The 18,861-nt window shown below is 45.1% G+C and overlaps 2 protein-coding genes across 11 annotated transcripts in view; one reads left to right on the top strand and one right to left on the bottom strand.

Annotated features, from left to right (window-relative positions):
- The first annotated feature begins 918 nt into the window (after positions 1-918).
- SETD6 (SET domain containing 6, protein lysine methyltransferase) lies at positions 919-4,712 on the top strand. The gene is made up of 9 exons (XM_074199054.1): positions 919-989; positions 1,082-1,168; positions 1,386-1,530; positions 1,616-1,757; positions 2,143-2,337; positions 2,726-2,849; positions 3,673-3,853; positions 3,987-4,129; positions 4,266-4,712. The coding sequence occupies exons 1-9, from the start codon at positions 963-965 to the stop codon at positions 4,578-4,580; spliced, it is 1,359 nt and encodes a 452-aa protein (XP_074055155.1). The 5' UTR covers positions 919-962; the 3' UTR covers positions 4,581-4,712.
- The window catches only part of CNOT1 (CCR4-NOT transcription complex subunit 1), a 100,006-nt gene continuing 84,170 nt past the window's right edge, over positions 3,026-18,861 (bottom strand). For 5 of the 10 annotated variants that reach the window (XM_074199044.1, XM_074199026.1, XM_074199021.1 and 2 more), the window contains 13 exons: positions 18,169-18,277; positions 17,914-18,083; positions 17,335-17,587; positions 14,755-15,003; positions 12,874-13,037; positions 12,529-12,646; positions 10,118-10,219; positions 9,613-9,786; positions 9,169-9,318; positions 8,234-8,414; positions 7,439-7,571; positions 6,916-7,050; positions 3,026-6,658 (listed from right to left, as the gene is read on the bottom strand). In XM_074199044.1, the coding sequence (XP_074055145.1) occupies positions 6,580-6,658; positions 6,916-7,050; positions 7,439-7,571; positions 8,234-8,414; positions 9,169-9,318; positions 9,613-9,786; positions 10,118-10,219; positions 12,529-12,646; positions 12,874-13,037; positions 14,755-15,003; positions 17,335-17,587; positions 17,914-18,083; positions 18,169-18,277 (2,017 nt within the window). In that variant the 3' untranslated portion in view covers positions 3,026-6,579. The remainder of the gene's footprint in view (positions 6,659-6,915; positions 7,051-7,438; positions 7,572-8,233; positions 8,415-9,168; positions 9,319-9,612; positions 9,787-10,117; positions 10,220-12,528; positions 12,647-12,873; positions 13,038-14,754; positions 15,004-17,334; positions 17,588-17,913; positions 18,084-18,168; positions 18,278-18,861) is intronic. The other 5 variants (XM_074199035.1, XM_074199037.1, XM_074199031.1 and 2 more) reach the window with 3 other exon arrangements.

The raw sequence follows: 18,861 nt of genomic DNA on the forward strand, positions 1-18,861 counted from the left end.
AGTTCCTGACCCTGGAGACCATCTCCTTCCTTCCTCAATGGCAGATGAATGACTGACTGCCTGCGGTCTTTCCCCAGCTGCTTCTTGAAGGTCCTGTCCAATTCCTCCTTTTACACACACATTTTTCATGAATTTCTCTTCTCCTCCTTTGCTGAGTGTATCCTTGATCTTGCTATTGGCCACGTCCGGAACAAAGTCTGACAATCCAAACAGCTACTGCCGTTCCGTTTCTCCGTCTGCCTTGTGACTCCTAAGCCTTTGGCCTCACCAGGTTCTGCAGTCCTCGGCTTGCGTGGATCCACATCCGGCCACCGGGCCCGGATGGTTCTAGAGGAGAAGGTGAGGCCCAGCTCCCCTCACTCAAATCCAACTCATGCGATGTCACGGCATCCCCTCCAGGAGAAGGGAGGGTAAAATCTCGTCCCCACCTTCTCCCCCTCTCGGCCCAGAATAAACCCTTTTTTGCCCTGCTCATCTCACACACTGCAAAGCCTTCTGACACCATGTGCTGTGGGGGGTGAGCCCCCAGGCCACTCCATGCTCAGGCGCCGGCCGGACCTGTCGCTCCAGTGTCCTCATCTGTAGGATGAGGGAAGGCGCTGCAGCTGCGCCCGGGCCCGTTTTAAGGGTCAAATGAAAGAACACAGAGGCACAAGTGACACCGCTGGAGGCTGAGAGCAAGCAGACGGGGGAGAAGGGAGGGGTGCCGGGGCTTCTGCCGCGCCCCGCGGGCCCCGCCGCCCAGCAGCGCGCGGCCACGGCCACGGTCACGGCCGCGGACAAGTTCAAGGCCGCCGCGCCGGGACGCTCTGGGGCCGGGGACGGCTCCCCGCCCAGGCCGGGCCTCCGGAGCGCGCCCCGACGCGGCTCTTGGCCCTCTCCGGGCCCCGTAGCCGGGGGCGGGCCCCGCGGGCGGAAGCGACGGAAGCGGCGGGCGCGGGGCCACGCGCAGCCGGAACGCGATGGCGACGGCGGCGAAGCGGCCCAAGGTGAGGCGCGGGGCGGCGGGCGCGGGGCGGCGGGGAGGGCGGCGGGCGCCGGCGGGCCCCCGGGCCTCTTGAGCGTGGGCGCCCTCTGCTAGGTGGCGGGGACCCCCGGCGGCGCGGACGGGCCGCTCCCGGCCTTCCTCGGCTGGTGCTCCCGCGTCGGCCTGCAGCTGAGCCCCAAGGTGAGCCCGAGGGGCGGGGCTTCCGGGCGGAGCCGCGGGCCCCCATTGGCGGGCTCCGGGGGGCGGGGCGCAGGCCCCAGCGGCCATTGGGCATCACGGGGGGGCGGGCTGTGGGGGGGGCGGGGCTGGCGGCCCACGCGGCTCGGGCTCCGGGGGGGCCCCCCCGGGCGCCCGGGGCGGAGCTCCTGATGCGGGGTGCCCGGGCCGCGGGCTTCAGGTGTCCGTGAGCCGGGAGGGCACGGTGTCGGGCTACGGGATGCTGGCCCTGGAGGACGTGCAGCGCGGGGAGCTGCTGTTCGCCGTGCCCCGGGCGGCGCTGCTGTCCCACGAGACCACGGCCATCCGGGGCCTTCTGCAGCGAGGTAGGGGCGGGGCTTCCGGGGCGGGGCGGGGCGGAGCGGGGCTTCCGGGGCGGGGCTGACCCGGGCCGCCCCGCCCCTCCCGCAGAGCGCGCGGCCCTGCAGAGCCCCTCGGGCTGGGTGCCGCTGCTGCTGGCGCTGCTGCACGAGTACCTGGCCGACGACTCCCCCTGGCGCCCCTACTTCGCCCTCTGGCCGGACCTGGGCCGCCTGCAGCACCCCATGTTCTGGTGAGCGCGGCCCCCTGCCCCCGCCCCCTCCCCCCGTCGTGGTGTTCCCTGAGCAGAGGCGGGGGGGGGGGGGGGGGGGGGGGGCCGGGGGCACCTCGGCCCTGGCCGGGGGCTGGCACTGCGGCCGGGCGGGCACGGGGCGGAAGCGCGCGCCCTCCAACACCCAGGAGCCGAAGCTTGGAGGCGCCGCCGTGTTCCCGAGCACACACAAGCACTAAGGGCAGAAGCGGAATTTGAACCCGGGACCTCCGGCCCTAGGCCTCCTGCCAAGGCGCCTGCACCTCCGCATCTGTTTCTGGGCGGGTAAAGGGGGCTTGTCTCGGGGGTCTCCGGCCGTGGGGGCCTTGGCCCGAGGGCCCGTGACCGCGACCCCTTCTCCCCGCAGGTCTGAAGAAGAACGGAAACGGCTCCTGCAGGGGACCGGCGTGCCCGAAGCCGTGGACAGGGACCTGGCCAACATCGGCCGCGAACACCGGACCGTGGTCCTGCCCTTCCTGGAGGCCCACCCCGACGTCTTCCCCCCGCGGGCCCGGTCCCCGGAGCTCTACCGCCAGCTCGTGGCCATGGTCATGGCCTACAGGTGATCAGCGCCTGGGGGCTCACCTCTGGGGGCTCACCTCTGGGGGCTCACCTCTGGGGGCTCACCTCTGGGGGCACGGCCTGGAGTCTCGGGGCTAGATGGAAGCCCTTGCTCATCTTATAGATTTGAGAAGGGAGCGATAGACTGGACCAGACTGACTACCCAAAGGTCCGTCATAAAAAGCCTACAACGTCCTGGTCTGCTAAAAGCCAAGAAGTTGACCAGGGCCAGCTGGTCTTCATAAGGATAAGATCTGGGATGTCTTCTGCCCCAGAAGTGTGGATCCAGCGGGAGGTGATGGGAGCCCTAGCCCATGAGACATTTGGAGTAGACTTGAACCTCACCTTCCTTTGTGGCAACTTTCTCTGCTCTTTCCTTTTTGTGGTAGTTTTCAGGAGCCCCTTGAAGAGGATGATGATGATGACAAGGAGCCCAATCCCCCTATGATGGTACCAGCTGCTGATATACTGAACCATGTGGCCAACCACAATGCCAATCTGGAATACTCTTCAGTGAGTGGGTACATGTTAGACTGGATAGGCCACCGGGGCTGATTCTTGTTTATGCACACTTAATTTTGCCCTCTAAATACATCAGTGAATTAGTTGCATGGTATTGGCATATTTAACTCATACTTGCATACTAATATGTTAGCAGCCCACAGGCTGAATTTCTGTGAAGCAGAAATCCAAGGAATAGGGCAGCCCATTTTATTGGAGGCATCGACACCTCTGGGGCAATGAACAAAATGGTGCTGAAGTGTAGCATCACACCCACTGGCTTGTCTGGGATTTCAGAGGTCAGGAAAGGCAGCCTTGGACACATCACAACGTTCCCAGGCCTCCTGTTCCTTCCAGTTCTGGCTGTAGAATCCTGTTGTCTTAGGCTTCCAGGGAAATGCCAACAGTGAGACCAGGATCCTGTGATGCTGAGGCTCAGTCCCATTGCTACTTCTTGCCAAAACTTTGAGTGCTGGGGTGCCCCCTGGAGCCAGCCAGACCCACATTCAGATGCCTGTTAGTAAAGGGTTTGGCACAGTGGGCACAAAGCAAAATGTGAGCTTACAGGGAAAGCCTGGTCTCCTGCTGCTAGGTCACAGTGACTGCATTGCTCTGATGTACCTCCTCACATTCTACAGATGGGAAATGGTTTATCCAAAACCAGAAGGTCCCAATTCCCATTTCTACCCTTACCCGTTATTGCTTCTTGCTATCAAATCTTGATTTTCCTCTAGATTAACATCAGTGGGGCTATCATCTGATTTGGTTCACAGAGAGGGAGGTGGTCTAACAGGTATAGATGGACCAGCCCCTCAGCTCTCTGCTTCTTCTGCAGGAATATTTGAGAATGGTAGCTACCCAGCCAATCCCCAAAGGTCAAGAGATCTTTAACACCTATGGTCAGTTGGCTAACTGGCAGTTGGTCCACATGTACGGCTTTGCTGAACCATATCCCGGGAACACGGACGACACAGCCGACATTCAGATGGCGACACTGCGGGCAGCAGCCCTACAGGGTTGGGTGCTCTTTCTTGGTTTAACAGTCTGTTTCTCAATGTGTAAAAGGGGGCTTGTCTCACATCCTAAACACCGATGTGAGGGGAACAAAGTCATCTTACAAAGTGCTTTCTCTGCTTGTTCTCTCCATAGGAGCCACAACTGAGGCAGAGAGACACCAACTGTGTGAGCGATGGGACTTCTTGTGCCAGCTGGAGATGGTAGGAGAGGAGGGTGCCTTTGTGATAGGCAGAGAAGAGGTGCTAACTGAGGAGGAGCTGTCTGCTACCCTCAAGGTGAAAGCCAAACTGGTCTAGCTTGCTAACCAAGGGGCTGAGGCAGTTTAGAATGAGATTTGCTTTCTGGTCATTTTAGGAATCTGAAAACCAAATTGGAAGGAATCCAGATTAACTTTCTGCATTCCCACCCCAGGTGCTTTGCATGCCAGCTAAGGAATTCAGGGAACTTAAGGAACAACATGGCTGGGAAGAAGATGATGGTGAGGAGGACAGCTTAACCCTGACAAAGAAGACCATCCCGAAACTTGAAGCTTCCTGGAAGACACTCCTCCGAGATAGTGTTCTGCTGACCCTGCAGGCTTATGCCACAGACTTCAAGAGTGACCAAGACTTACTTGGCCTCAAGGAGGCTGGGATCAAACTAAGCTGGAGGGAAGAGCAGGCCCTGCAGGTGCGCTATGGACAGAAGAGGATCTTACACCAGTTGTTGGAACTGACCAGCTCCTAACCTCCCCTCCCTGCCTCAAACCAGGGAAGCAGATGAATTGGGTCTACTGGGTCCAGTTCCCCAAGTTTAGACTTTTCCTACTGGGATTTTCTGTGGGGTTTCTATTCATGCTACATAAAATTCCTTAGTTTAGGTGGTAAATTCAATCTTACTTGGGGCAACGAGAAAATGGAATCATCTGGGGATAGGGTCATAACCTACCTTGACAGAGTGGGCATGCAAAAAGGTGCCCAGTCAAGAGGACTGCTGGGAATTAAGAGCTGCCCCCCCACCCCCTGCAGGGAGTATATTGGTATATTGGCTCCACCTCCACAAAGAGAAACAGACCAATGGAGGGTCTTAGCCCCAGTGCCAGCATGCCTTGGGGACCATCTGGTCCAACCCCCTGCCAACAGAAACAAGGGAGTCAAGCCTGATGTCATCTCTAGATCACTTCCAACTTTATCTCCCAATCAAGTAATGAAATATGGCAATGCTTTTTTTTTTTTTAATAGCATGATTTGCCCTACTTGGGCTTTCAACTATTTATAAGGGTAGATATTTAGATGGTAGCATCTAGACATAAGACCTTTCCCCCAATGGATTCCAGTGTCCTGCAATAAATTCATCTGTCCCTAAGGCTCTTAAAGAGCAAAGATGTGCAGGTGCCAGATTGATGCTAAATCCCTCCCAATGGGCATTGGTACTACCTGCCTTCTAAATGAAGCCAAGCAGGCCAAATGAAACCTAGCCAAAGGAAAAGTTGTTACAAGTGTTCTCACCATGACACCCTTTCATGGAGGCTGTTCATTACCTCTATACAGGAAGAAATGAACTTGAAAAAATTGCTCATTTGAGGTTATTAGTCTTAAAATATCTGAAATCCACATTCTTAATCTGAATCTGTCCTGTGCCTTGTGGCTGCTCAGGGCAGGGACTGTGGTTTTTAATCCTTGCTGCAAGCACTGACCACTACTGAGAAAGCCACAGTGGACTAGAGTGCATGTCATGACTTTTAATGTATAACTACAGTATGCATATACATACAAGAAGTGGGAGAACTAAAGCCCAGGAACTATAAAGGCTACAAAATACAACACATGGACCAATACATTTACAAAACATTCAAAATCCTTACAAAAATGGGCTGTATTGGTCCTTTGTTCTTTTTACAAACTTAGACTGTGTGGCCGGTGGGGGGTGGAAGGGGGGGGTTGCAGTTCATAGATTTATTTCCCTTCCCCTCCCCCACAATTTATAGTGTTGGGAAAGAGGAGGGAAATGCTATAGACCTGGTCTAGTTTCTCTTGATAAAGAGCTGACCCTGTCCCATAGGATCCAAAGTGTATCTTCTCCAGAAGAACTGAGAAGCTATTCCAACTGTTGTGTTCCCTGCTGTCAGCTATAGGTAGAAAAGGGTGGGAAGAGAAATTAAAAGGGGGGAGGAACTAGACCTTAATCCCAAACCCTAACCCTCCCCCCATTCCATAGCACCCCATATTCCAACACATCCACATTTTTTTAACAACTTAGTGATTTTAAAGGTCCCCTGTCCACATGAAGAAAAAATAAGTTACATAATATTCAACTGGCTTTTCAATATTCTTTGGGAGTCCGGGAATGTCAGGACAAGGAGATCTGCCCTAGACAAGTGCTTGGCATCAGCAGCTGCCCCTTTATTACAAGCTGAACAGGCGCCAGTTTATCCACCTGCCTTTAACACAATTTGCACAAACCCAAAAAGTCCACACAAAGGTTTCGGTTCCATGTATTTACACTAGTTCAAAATGATATTCACAGCATCTTCTAAATTTTGGCCAAAGTCAAAAAAAAAAAAGTGTTTAAACTTTGGAACGTGCCCACAAAGATGGGAGACTCTCCCCAAGGCAAGGGTGGAAACCCAAGAGCCAAGGGGGCTGGAAAGGTCAGGAAGAGCCCAAGGATTCTTCGGTCAGTTGGTGAAACTTGGGAGCATGGGGCTTCCAGGCTGTCCCACTAACACTGCCAGAGGCGGACTGGCTTAGCTGGCCCCAGTCCCTTCCATCACTTGCTGAGCCTGCTTCTGTCCCATGCAGCACTGCGCAACTGACTGGAACAACCTGAAGGAAGGGCAATAAGACAGGAGGAGTCAGGAGCCTGGTTAAAGTCCAGGGTGGCAAACTTCTGCCCCAATGTGAAAGCAAGTGGTGTTAACAGAAATTTCAATCCTGTTTTATTTCCATCTCACTTCCTGGCTCTAAGCCAAGTATATCCTTTTCTTCTTGACAACCCCCAACCCAGAGAATACACACTGTTCTGCACCAATTCCAAAGTTCTCCCCTTTGAGTTTAAAAATCATATAACATATGCAACTCACTTTTCAATTTCTGGGGCACAGTGAACAAACTCATGGTTCCAGAACTTAAATGCTGGATTTTTAATCAGCTCAATGAAGGTAATGAGGAGACCCCAAGGATGTGGCCTATTTACAATCAACCGTTCCAAGAGAACCCTGTAACAGAAGATGGGGGGATGTTACTGAACTAAAAGAGATCACATAGATTCTATTCAACTCATTTCTACAACTTGGGTCATTTAAGATTGAATTTATATTTTCACTCAGCAGTGGAACCAAGGTTGCGGGGGGAAGGCTGAAGGTCTGGAATAAAGATTCTGAACCTTGTGTTAGAGAATTTTCTAGCAGTCTGGTAAAGTCTACAGATCTTTCAAAATAAAAGAATTTTAAAGAACTGAAAAAAAAGGCTACAGTTAAATGGTTACTGAAAATAAAAGATGTAATTTTTCTCCCATTCGAGTTTACTGATTCCTTCAAATTTCTCCATGGATATTGATAGACCCCAAGTAAAAAACCCCAATCTATAGGATTGCATGAGTTTCACCTGGTGATCTGTTCCTGGATAGCTTCAGTGTTGGCCTCTGCAAAAAGATAGAGCATGGTACAACTGAAGTAGTGAGTGTGGCTGTTTGGATACCGCAGCTGATTGGCAATTGCATTCAAGAAGAGGTACCGACCTGGGGGAAAAAGACAAGACTTAAAGGTTCTGTGTGCAAGCTGAAGGACTAAGGATGGGATGCAGGCCCAGTGCTTGGTTTTCTAAATTCTCATTATAGAAAACTTTCAACAAAAGCAGCTAAAATTGAAATCCACAGGGGAACTCAAGACAGGAAATGAAAAAAAGGCCCTGGGGGTGGCTAGGTCACCCAGTGGATAAAGCACCGGCCCTGGAGTCAGGAGTGCCTGGGTTTAAATCTGGTCTCAGACTCTTAATCATTACCTAGCTGTGTGGCCTTGGGCAAGCCACTTAACTCCATTTGCCTTGCAAAACTTAAAAAAAAAAAAAAGGCCCTGGATGGGCAGAAGCCTGTCCACCATTTACTAGTTATGTGACCATAGGTCACATAATTTCCCAGCGGTGCAGATTCCAGTCAGAGAATGTTGTGAGGAACTCTCTCAAACTTGCTAAGTGATTGAGATGTGAAGGTGCTAAAGACCTGTTATGATTCACAAGCACTAAGCTCAAGTTTCTTTTCTACCTCCTTTCTTGCATCTTCTACAACCCACAATGCTCCATTTCCAACAGAGTTCTGTTTCCTCCTCATTTCCATGCTGACTAAGGTCATCAGTGACTAGAAGGTGACTGACCCTTCTCACCCCTCACCCACCACCTACTCACCTTCTGTGTCAAGATCCACAGCCAAGTTCTGGAAGATGTCCATGTGCGCCGAGTGAGTGATGGTGCTCATGGACGGCGTACTGCCTTTGTTATGGATGTGGGCAATGGCCTGAGTACCAACATAGAGCACCAGTGCGTTGATCAGCTGAATGTTGTAGCGATTGCCAGGCTCATTTGAAACCTAGTGAGCAAAGCCCCAAGTTAAATCTTCAATAAAAGGATTCTCATTAAGGCATATCCAACCTTCTCTTTATTTTTGAGGCAGGGGTCATCTGATCAAAGCTCTAACTCTTAACTATCCTTCCTTCTCCAAGATCAACAATAGAATTAATTTGATGTTAACATTCAAAGGGGGGGGGGGGGGGGGGCGCACACCAAAGAGCAATACAAGAGAACCCAGAGGAAGGGCTCCATGAGGAAATGGGATACAAATGGCAAAGAATTCTATTAAGAAAACCAGAGTGTCCTGGAAGGCAGGTACACCCCATCCAAGTAAGAGCCGCACCATGTCTGCCTCCAAGTGAACGGAGCCCAGAGGTGGGTAAAAGGGTGTCTCCACAGTGCCTCCTCCACTATCCCACTGATACAAATAATTAGGCATTATGCCCATGTAAATTTCATCAGACCAATAATGAAAATAAATCTGATCAGTCTAAATTAATCAAGGCCAAAATAGGAATGAACTGTGTTGAGGACCATGGGGATTCCTCCCTTCTAATTAAGTGCAAAATTAGGATGAACACTTATTATAGAGGGGCACTGGGTACCAATTTGACTGGAATTAGGTGGCCTCAAGATTTGATGATTCAATGAATGTATTGATTTTAAAGCAAGTTTCTAAGCAACAGAGGAATGAAGAAAGCTAAAAAGCACCAATTACTTCATGTATAATACTGAGGATTGAATTGAATACACTAAAAAGTTTATCATTTAACCTGTAGGTTACTGCGCAAATCAGACAGGAAAGTGACTGGCGATCGAGTTTTAAGATAGGAATCCAAATCCTTTTTGAACTGAGGAGGCATCACTCCTGTGAAGTTTGTGAGGATCCGAGGAGCAATGTTGATTTCACTCAACATGTCCACCTATTGAAGAAAAAGGCAAAAAGACCAAACACTGACATCTTAACTACAAAGAAAAAGCAAAGCAGTTCTAAACTATACCCATTTCATCAACTAAACTGCAGTGACTGCACAAAGAGCCTTCTTTTTAAAGCCTCCACCCTCACACAACCCCTCAAGAGTGGGAGGGTCTTACTGAATTGTAATCCACCATTTCTCCCCTTCATTTATTGAGCACCTGGCTCCAATATGGCAGAAGTTAAACGCCATCACACCTCCCTACCACTTGTGAGCTACCACCTCCACAAAGCTTTTTACCTTCAGGTTGGGAGTGAATGGGTCTGGGAGCCTCATGTTTCGTGGAAAGGCACTCAGGATCAGATTCCGTAACTGGATGCAATTGGGCGGGATTACATCACAGAAACCATAGTGGTAGTCACAAAGAAACTCTGGGAAATCATGCAAGAGAACCAGCAGCACTCTTAAAGTACCCTGTATATTTAGAAAAGGTGTTAGGAGAGAAAAAATGGAAAAGTTCAGCTACTTCAGCACCAAGCATGCACAGGAGATATACACACATATACACGCGAAGCAATTATTCCTATTCCAAGCTGGATTCAGAAGTAAGGAGGAGCTTGTATTCAGAATCAGATGAATCATAACTTAGGCAGGTTGTTGCTTGTTACCAAACTAATAACATGGTCAAACCAGTATCTTAGAAAGATGTTGCCCTTTCACTTTCATTTTGACAATGCTCTACTTCTGCTGGTTAAACTGAGTCTTTAGAGGATTTCAAAGTATTTGACAAATCAAAATAGATTACCTTATAGAGGATTTGCATAGGTTTGCTGAGTTCCACGTTTCTAAGGAAAGGAGCTAAATACTTGAATAAATCAATCAATAGCTGTGCATACATGGGCCAGCCCTAGGAGAGAAAAAAAAGAAAAGAGTGATAAACTAAGTAAAGTCAAAACAGCTTCATTAACATAATAAAGTCACTCACAGGCTAACCCAGACATCATTATTTAATTTGTTTGTTAAAATCTACCTGAAACAGGGCAGCTAGGTGGCGCAGTGGAGCGATAGAGCACTGGCCCTGGAGTCAGGAGGACCCAAGTTCAGATCGGGTCTCAGACACTTAATAATTACCTAGCTGTGTGGCCTTGGGCAAGCCACTTTACCCCATTGCCTTGCAAAAACTAAAAAAAAAAACTAAAAAAAAAATAAAATAAAAAAAGAAATAAAAAGGTAATTCCAAGAAGAATTCAGGTTCTTTTAAAAAAAAAATCTAGCATATAATTTAAAAGTCACGGTCAAGCAATGGGACTGACCTTTAAGAATGAGTGAAAATACTTCGAAAGAACAAAACTTAGACTATCTTAACCAACTTTTCAATCTCAGTTCCATTTTCTCTTAATACTGGGCAAATAATCTCACCCTCTCTTCTAACCTCTCAATATAGACTGTTTATATCATTTTATTTTCCTCAACTTCCAGGACCCAGCAAACTTCACTCTCCCTCACCATTTCATTATGGGACTATTGCCTTTATTTTACATGTGCAGAAGTCATTTAAAACAAAACAAATGAAGAAACCTGACTTGAGCCAATTATCTACCACACTATGCTAATAATCTATTCTTTTCTGTTTACAGTTAAAGGAAATGACTTACTTCTTACTTTCAGTTGCATTTATTGCCTTACTCTTCTCAACATCACAACTTCTAGGTTGATATTCCCAAGCAAAGCAATGACCAAGTCAATGCCCTTCAAGATCAAATTTAATGATCTCCAGCGCTTGCAGTTAGCATTAATATAAGAAGAGCAAATTGATAGTTCAGTTACTACTAATTATTAGTGCCTAACTCAGTTACCTTACCATTGACATTCAAGGTTCAACCATGGACCTCAATTCCCTTCCTCAAAAGATTAATTCAGTCACAACTTTTGTCACATTCACTCACCTTACTCAAGTCTAATCTTTTTAGCCCAAATAACTCAACCAGCCTCTTAACATTCTATGTCAATCTAATTAGGCATTTCCTTCCACTTGGCTGTCTTATAAGCAGAAATAAAACATACTAAAACCTTCAATGCTATCAATCTTATCCCAGTCACACAAGTCTCATAAACCAGAGTTAAATCTGACTTCTTCCTCACACTATACAACATAGCTTTAGGCTCCTGTTTCACCCAGACAACCAGTCCTAATTCAGGCCTGGATCATTGTAAAGCACTGTAAAACTCTCTCTCAACAGACACCACCAGCTCCAGACTCCAACTTGTCCTGCCCCTGGTCACTGCCAATTCTTGACTCCCACTACTCCTTTACTCAAGTCACACTACCTTTTACATAATGGACATGCAGAGTCCATTTCAATAAAATTTTGTTCATGTTTCTTCCTAAAATGATTCCTGTGCAATATTTGGCCTCACTTTCATGAATTTTGAAATTCTTAAATACAACAAAACAAAGATAGTGACAAATGCTACAGAACAAAGGTAGATACAAAGAGTTTCTTGAAGCTCTGCCTACTTCTATATTCTGGAGGAAATTTCTGCTGTCATATGAAAGTCCCAGCCAAAGAGCATTCAGTTTGGAGTCCCTCAATATATAAATGACCTCACTGTTTCTTATTAACCTAGGTGGCCTTTGAGAAGTCATTTTCCTCTAGGCCTCAGGTTCCTCAAACATAAAATGGCAATGGATCTCTAAAGTCCACTCTAATTCTAAAAAGCTCTCGAGCCAGGATAAAACCTCATCCTTCCTCATAAAATCAAATTTCTATGAATTTTTCTATCTTATGAATGATGATTTAGTACTCAGTCCCATTCTACTTATTAGTTTTACTTAGCTGTTTTTGTGTTTCCTCAACTAGCAGTTTTCTGAAAGCAGAATCTGAATTACCAAACTACTTTAAATCTACCAAAAAGGTCTTGCTGAATAGGAAGTACAAAGTCTTTTGTTCAAAAACAATTTAGGACAGTGTGCTCCAAAATCTGTTAATTGCTATGGAAGTATAGGTTAAACCTCAATTTCCTCATCTATGAAAAACAAATATTACTCCTACATAAAACACATTAACTTTAAGTGAATGAATGAAAACCACTTAACAGCTATACTACTACCTACACCCCACCCTCCAAAGAAAAGTCTGCCAACTGTACTATGGCCCTAAGCCCCCACATGACTAATTACTATCTTTATCTATAGGAGACAGACTACAGCCACACCTTCTGTTGTGGTGTGTGTGCCAACATTCTTGCAATAAATATCCGATGGGAGATCAGTTCCAGCCAGGCATAGACAAAGCCTGGGGCTTTAGTAGGCCTCAAGATGTGGAATGTATTGCTAAAAGGGGAAAAAAAAAAATAATTAATACTCCTTGATTATAAGCACAGGTCACAAAAAGTTCAAAATACATACTGCAGTGGTACCCCAAAAAGGTAATTTCAGGAGATCAGTCAACAAGGAAAAAATCGCTTCACCTCTGACAAACCGCCAAAATAACTACTACCAAAAATTGTACTAAAGTAGTGCCATAACCAAAAGGATCTACTGTATGATCAAGCACCTACCAGAAAGCTGTAAGTGTTTGGAAATTAATGGTTTCCAACACATGTTCTGGAGCATTTAGTTCTAAGAGCAACATGATGAAAATTCGGTGATAGGGAAGTTGTTGAAACTCATTTTGTCGAACATCATGATCCTGTAGGAGGACGCCCACTACTATACCCAGAACCTAAAGATAATAAACCATGTCAGTACATTATCATAGAAAGTTTCCCAAATATACTTTTTACTTACAATTTTTTAAAACCTAAATTCTTGTCCCACTCACACTCCACAGAAAAAAAAAGTCTGCTATATATTCCTCAACAATACTGACTACCTATTAAACAAAATGATTTTGCCTAAATTCTTCTATAGATATTCTCTCTTCCCCAACCCCCTCACCCCCATACCCAATTCCACAACATTGGTTCACTGACACTTGACTTCCTGGGTTATATATACTAGTAACAACCCATGAAATTAAATGCAACAGGATTAATTCTACTACAAAGACAAAGATTCCTATCTATCTAAACACACTCAATACTGTATGAGCTAATGAAACTATATTTATTCATTACATAACCAGTAAGGATTCCTAAAACTGGCCTTTGTAAACAGGAAATCAAAAGTCTGATACATATTGAGTCTAATAATTTTCTATCTAAAAGCAAAATCTGAAATTAGAACTTTCAGACATCAATTTCCCCATTCTAAATACCGGATTTTTAAGGAATATTTATTTGCTCAACTATTACTGGAAAAAAAAATGAATGAAATTATCAGAGCTAGTAAATGATGGAACCTTTCCTCATTAACTAGTCAGGGGTAAAGAACATCAAGAGTACCTGCGGGGTGCAGCTAAGTGGTGCAATAGATAGAGCACCAGCTCCTGGAGGCAGGAGTACCTGAGTTCAAATCCAGCCTCAGACACTTAATTAAAGCATCTGAGGTACCACCTCATACCTCTCAGACTGACCAATATAAAAAGCAATAATCAAAGTTGGAAGAGATGTGGGAAATCTGGGACACTAATAATACATTGCTGATGGAGCAGTGAACTCATCCAATCTTTCTGGAAAGCAGTTTGGAATTATGCCCAAAGGGCAAAAAGAAAAAAAAAAATGTGCATACCCTTTGATCCAGCAGTGCCACTACCGGGTCTATACCCTGAAGCAATGATGAAAATGGTTTTGTAAAAAAATCACTTGAACAAAAATGTTCATAGCAGCCCTGTCTGTAGTAGCAAAGAATTGCAAAGTGGAGTGAATCAATTGTAGAAAGGCTGAACAAATTGTAGCATATGTACGTAATGGAATACTACTGTTCTATTAGAAACCAGGAGGGATGGGAATTCAGAGAAGCCTGGAAAGACTTGTACGAACTGAAGCGGAGTGAGATGAGCAAAATCGGAACACTGTACACCCTAACAGCAACATGTGGGTGATGATCAATCTTGATGGACTTGCTCATTCCATCAGTGCCACAATCAGGGACAATTTTAGGGTATCTGTGGTGAAGAATACCACCTGTATCTAGAGAAAGAACTGTGGAGTTTAAACAAAGACCAAAGACTACTACCTTCAACGTTAAAAAAATAAAAGTTATCTTATGTACAACTTAATTTTGTTATCCCTAATGTTTCATTTTTTTCCTCAAGGATATGATTTTTTTCTCTCAACACATTAAATTTTGACCAACGTATAGCATGGAAACAATGTAAAGATTACAGACTGCCTAGCGTTGGGTGGGGGGATTGTAAAATTCAAATCCTCACAAAAAATGTTAAGTAGAAACAACTACTGTCTATAATTGGAAAACAAATTTAAAAAAGTAATAGGAAAAGCACAAAAAAGGAAAAAAAAGAGTACATGTGGGTTGATAGGCCATGAAGGACAGACCACCTTGTTTAAGAGGTTGATCTTGGTGACTGTGTTCGTGGCCTCCCCTGAGTGCTTGACCAGCAATGCAATGAGACGCACAAAGGCATCCAGGTTGTGGTAACACTTGGCCCGGATCATTGTGGGGTTGGCAGCAGGATTGTGCTGCTGCTCAGCCTGGGCCCGGTAGCTGATTTCAACACACATTTCAGTGCACAGGCGAAAAAACCTTGTTATGAGGTCATCAGTCTTCAGAATTCCCTGCTGGTGCATCTGTGGTGGGGACAAGAAACAAGACCTAAATATGAGACTTCACAATCCAAAAAGCAGCTTTCTAGATTGCTTCAACATTTCAAAAGAGTCTGATGACTTCATAATCCACAGGTGACAATCCTAGTTTCTCTAACTCTCCATAAACTCTCTCCAATCACTGGGGAGTCCAGCCTGAGGGTAAGATAAGTTATTCTTCTGACAAACTTCAATTTTACTGTGATCCTAAACAAACTGGCTGGATGGGCTAGAGAGTTTAACCCCATGGACATAGCCTCCAAGAATCCAAGGTCATCTTTGTTCCATAATTCCAGTCACTGGAATGAATTCAGATTTACAGTTTTCAAAATTAGGAACATCATTTCTTCTAACATAAAAATCCCGAACTTTAGTTTGTATCAGATGCTATAAGAGAAAGGTTTTTTCCACTGGAATAGCAAGTTACCAACTCTTCCAGCTACTAGCCCAAACTTAATGGGGCAGAGAAAATATAAAACTAATAAAAAGGGCAAATATGCCAACTTTAAAGTGATAGTGTACCTGCCCAATGGGTTATATGAATTACCAAGAATCAACATTTAATAGCTTATTAAGTTAAGACCTGTTATCCTGGGAAGATAATATGAATTTCAGATTAACAATATAAACTTCTTATAGATTACAACTGATTTATAATCAAAATGCCTTAATTGATTAACTATCTTTAGGAAACCCACTAAGATTAATTTCAAAATGACTTTAGTAAAAGCAATGGTAAAGAGTTCATTTTTTAAAGACTGCATAAATACAGCTAGATGAATTATAACAATAATAAGCACATAATATAAGCAAAAAAAGGTAGAAAGAAAAATCTATCTCAAACTTAGAAAAGGGATTTATTTGCAAAAGATACTGCACACAGGCTAGAGGTGAAGCCACATCAAGTTAAATAATTCAACCAATAAATGAAAACTCTTGCCCCAAGCAATATGACAACAAAGTAAACCATGAGGATTGGATTTTTGTTTTAATACATCTAATAAATTTGTGGATAAGCCACAAGGGCATTTGTCAAAGTGCCATACTGTAATTAAATCAAACTAAGATGGCAAGTTCACATAAAAAGCAATGTTTTTTGTGTGTATTTATTGGGGGGAGGTGGGAGGCAAGTAGAGGAAGTAGAATATTTTGAAAGATGACATTGCTAAAAATCAAAGGGAACAAGGGAAATGACATTAAAAGAATTTAAAATGCAATAGATGTTTTCTTTTTGAAAAAAGAAAAAAGGACAGGTCAGTGTAAATATGTAACAGTGCCATATTCATGAAAAATATAACAAAGGTAATGTATCTTTAGTGCTTCTGTCCTTATGTAAAGTGAAAAGCTTGCCAAAACCAGTTTCTCACGGGATCCGTTTTATTTATCCCCCTGAAGTAAGGGAGATTTTACACCTGACTTTTCTGGAGTTTGAAGAATAAAGTTTACCACAATGTAGCACTGGTATTTAAGTTTGCAAAATAAATTGCATTTTAAATAAACTCCCACATGTCTTATCAGTAATCAAGATATGATCTCGGCCTCATGGGGTGACTAGGTAACTTGGGAAATAGGACAAGAAGCCAAAGAGAGGAAGCTAACAGCTCTATTCTAGAACTTGCAGGTTTCTCTTCAGAAAGGGTCCCTTCTTATCTGACCAGCTGTTACTGGGCAACATAATTAACATGAAAGCTGTGAACAATTGGCAGTTAAAGCCCCTTGGGAAAAAAAATAAGTTAGAAGTACCCAACAGGGATAAGCAGCATGAAAACTTATGTTATACTGGTAATAAATGAAACTACATTTCTCCTTGTCAATCAATCATCCAAATATTCTGACTCTCAGGGCAGTGCCCTCAACTTGACACTTCCAATTAAGAGTTCCAATTTAAAACAAATCTAACCCACATGGTAAAAAATCATTTCCTAAAATCAATGTGCTTAAATTTAGTGTGGAATTAGTAAATTAATGCTAGAAAATGCACTCTTAATCATGGATGTTTGGGGCTTTGTTTTACTGAGTTGACAAGTTAAGGTTTTGCTTTGGAGAATTTTAACCCAGGAAAATAAAATGAGCCTGTAACTCCATTAAGTGCCCTATTTTCCTCATGTGCTCACAGCTGCAAAGGATATTACAGTACAGCATGCCTGTGGCTAGACTTACTCAATCTCATTGGACTGATCATACCCTATCCCTAGCAAACTAGGACAACTGCTTAAAGTATCCAAATAAACAGAAAAATAACATTCCTTAACTACACTAGCAGTTTCCTGACTATCAGTGAAGCGCCACACCCCACTTATGCCGAATAAAAAGCACCTTTCTCTCCAAAAGCTCTACCTGTCCAACAAAAGCAGAGAAGGCTTTGGTGCTATCACGGCCAGCGGCTGCCGAGTGGTAGAGGTTCACCCACTCCCGCAGCAGGTATTCTGCCTTCTCCCGCAGGCCGGGGGGGTCATCATACTCAGAGGCCTGTGAGATGCCAGAGTGCATCATGAAGTTGGGCCCCCCATGTGCACGGTCGATCATGGCCTCATAGTTTGACCGCACCACTTCCATCAGCTGGGGCAACCTGGGTAAGAAATAGGAAAGTGAGGGTTGGATGAAGCATTTCTGATTCCATAAGTGCAGTGACCCAAAGGACATCCCAAATGCTGCTGCCAACGCAGTAGCATCGTTTTCCAATAAATCCCTTGTTATCAAAGTTCCTCCCTATAACTTTCTGTGCTGTGTTCTCTGAGTTGGCAAAACCATCCCCAACCCCCGGAGGCTTATCTACTGAGATGAGGAACAGAGGCACTTTGCCAGCAAAGTTCTTGCCCTTGAAACATGGGTCCCTTGCCGTGAAATCTGTGAAGACAGCATAACATAATTCAATTCCAGGGGTGAGGTCCTCACCCTTCTGGGGCATTTCCACGGGAATGTGCATTGATTCTCATCAGGGTCTCAATGGTATGAAACAGATCTGCCTCAGTCACATGGGCCACACTCCTTTCATCCACCAGCAGGATCTTCACCAACTGCATAGCAAATGCCACAGCCATGTAGTTCAAACCATTCTCCATTGACTGTTAAGAAGGAAATGACAAAAATCAGCAGGGCAGCGATCTGACAGTATCCAACTCCATTCACTGAAGAGCCCTTCACCTTTACCTGAGCCAGGTGAAGATCATATTGCTGCATATTCACTAGATGATTACGGATCAACAACTCCACGGCTTCCACATTATATTTATACTCATCTCTACACTCAATCAGGCACCTAAAAAAGTTACATTTGTTTTTACTGAAATGGATGGTAACAAACAGGCAAAGTGAAGACCTCTATCAGAACTAAGAAACGTGGGCCCCAAACAAGTCAACAAAGAGTGGCAGCAGCACAGATTCAGCCCATGCTCTGGCAGAGTTCTTCACCCAGTGGGCTCTTCTTCACCCTTTCAGGACCACCTCAAATGTTATCTCCTTAATGAACTCTGATTCTACCTGGGGAGCAAACCTCCCCCCCCTTTATGTTAAGAGTTCCCTCAATTAATCTTTGTATCACTCCTCCCACTCTTAGCACCTGACAAAACTCTACCCAGAGCAAGAAAATGAATCTTTGTTCAAAGAACAAAGTCCTGTAGAGGTCCTTACAAGTCCTACAGAGGTTTATGCATAAAATTATTTAATTACAGAATGCCATGGTCAAATCATTTGCTTTTTTAAATGTTACAATCTGCTCCCAGGGCAAAAATATTTATCTATTACCCTTTTCCATAAGAATTTTAAAAAATTAAACAATTTAAACAACTTTTCAGCATTTCTAAAAGAGAAGCCAATAATTAGTCTGTACACAACCTCACTTCA

Source organism: Macrotis lagotis, chromosome 1 (assembly GCF_037893015.1).
Source record: "Macrotis lagotis isolate mMagLag1 chromosome 1, bilby.v1.9.chrom.fasta, whole genome shotgun sequence".
NCBI lineage: Eukaryota > Metazoa > Chordata > Mammalia > Peramelemorphia > Peramelidae > Macrotis > Macrotis lagotis.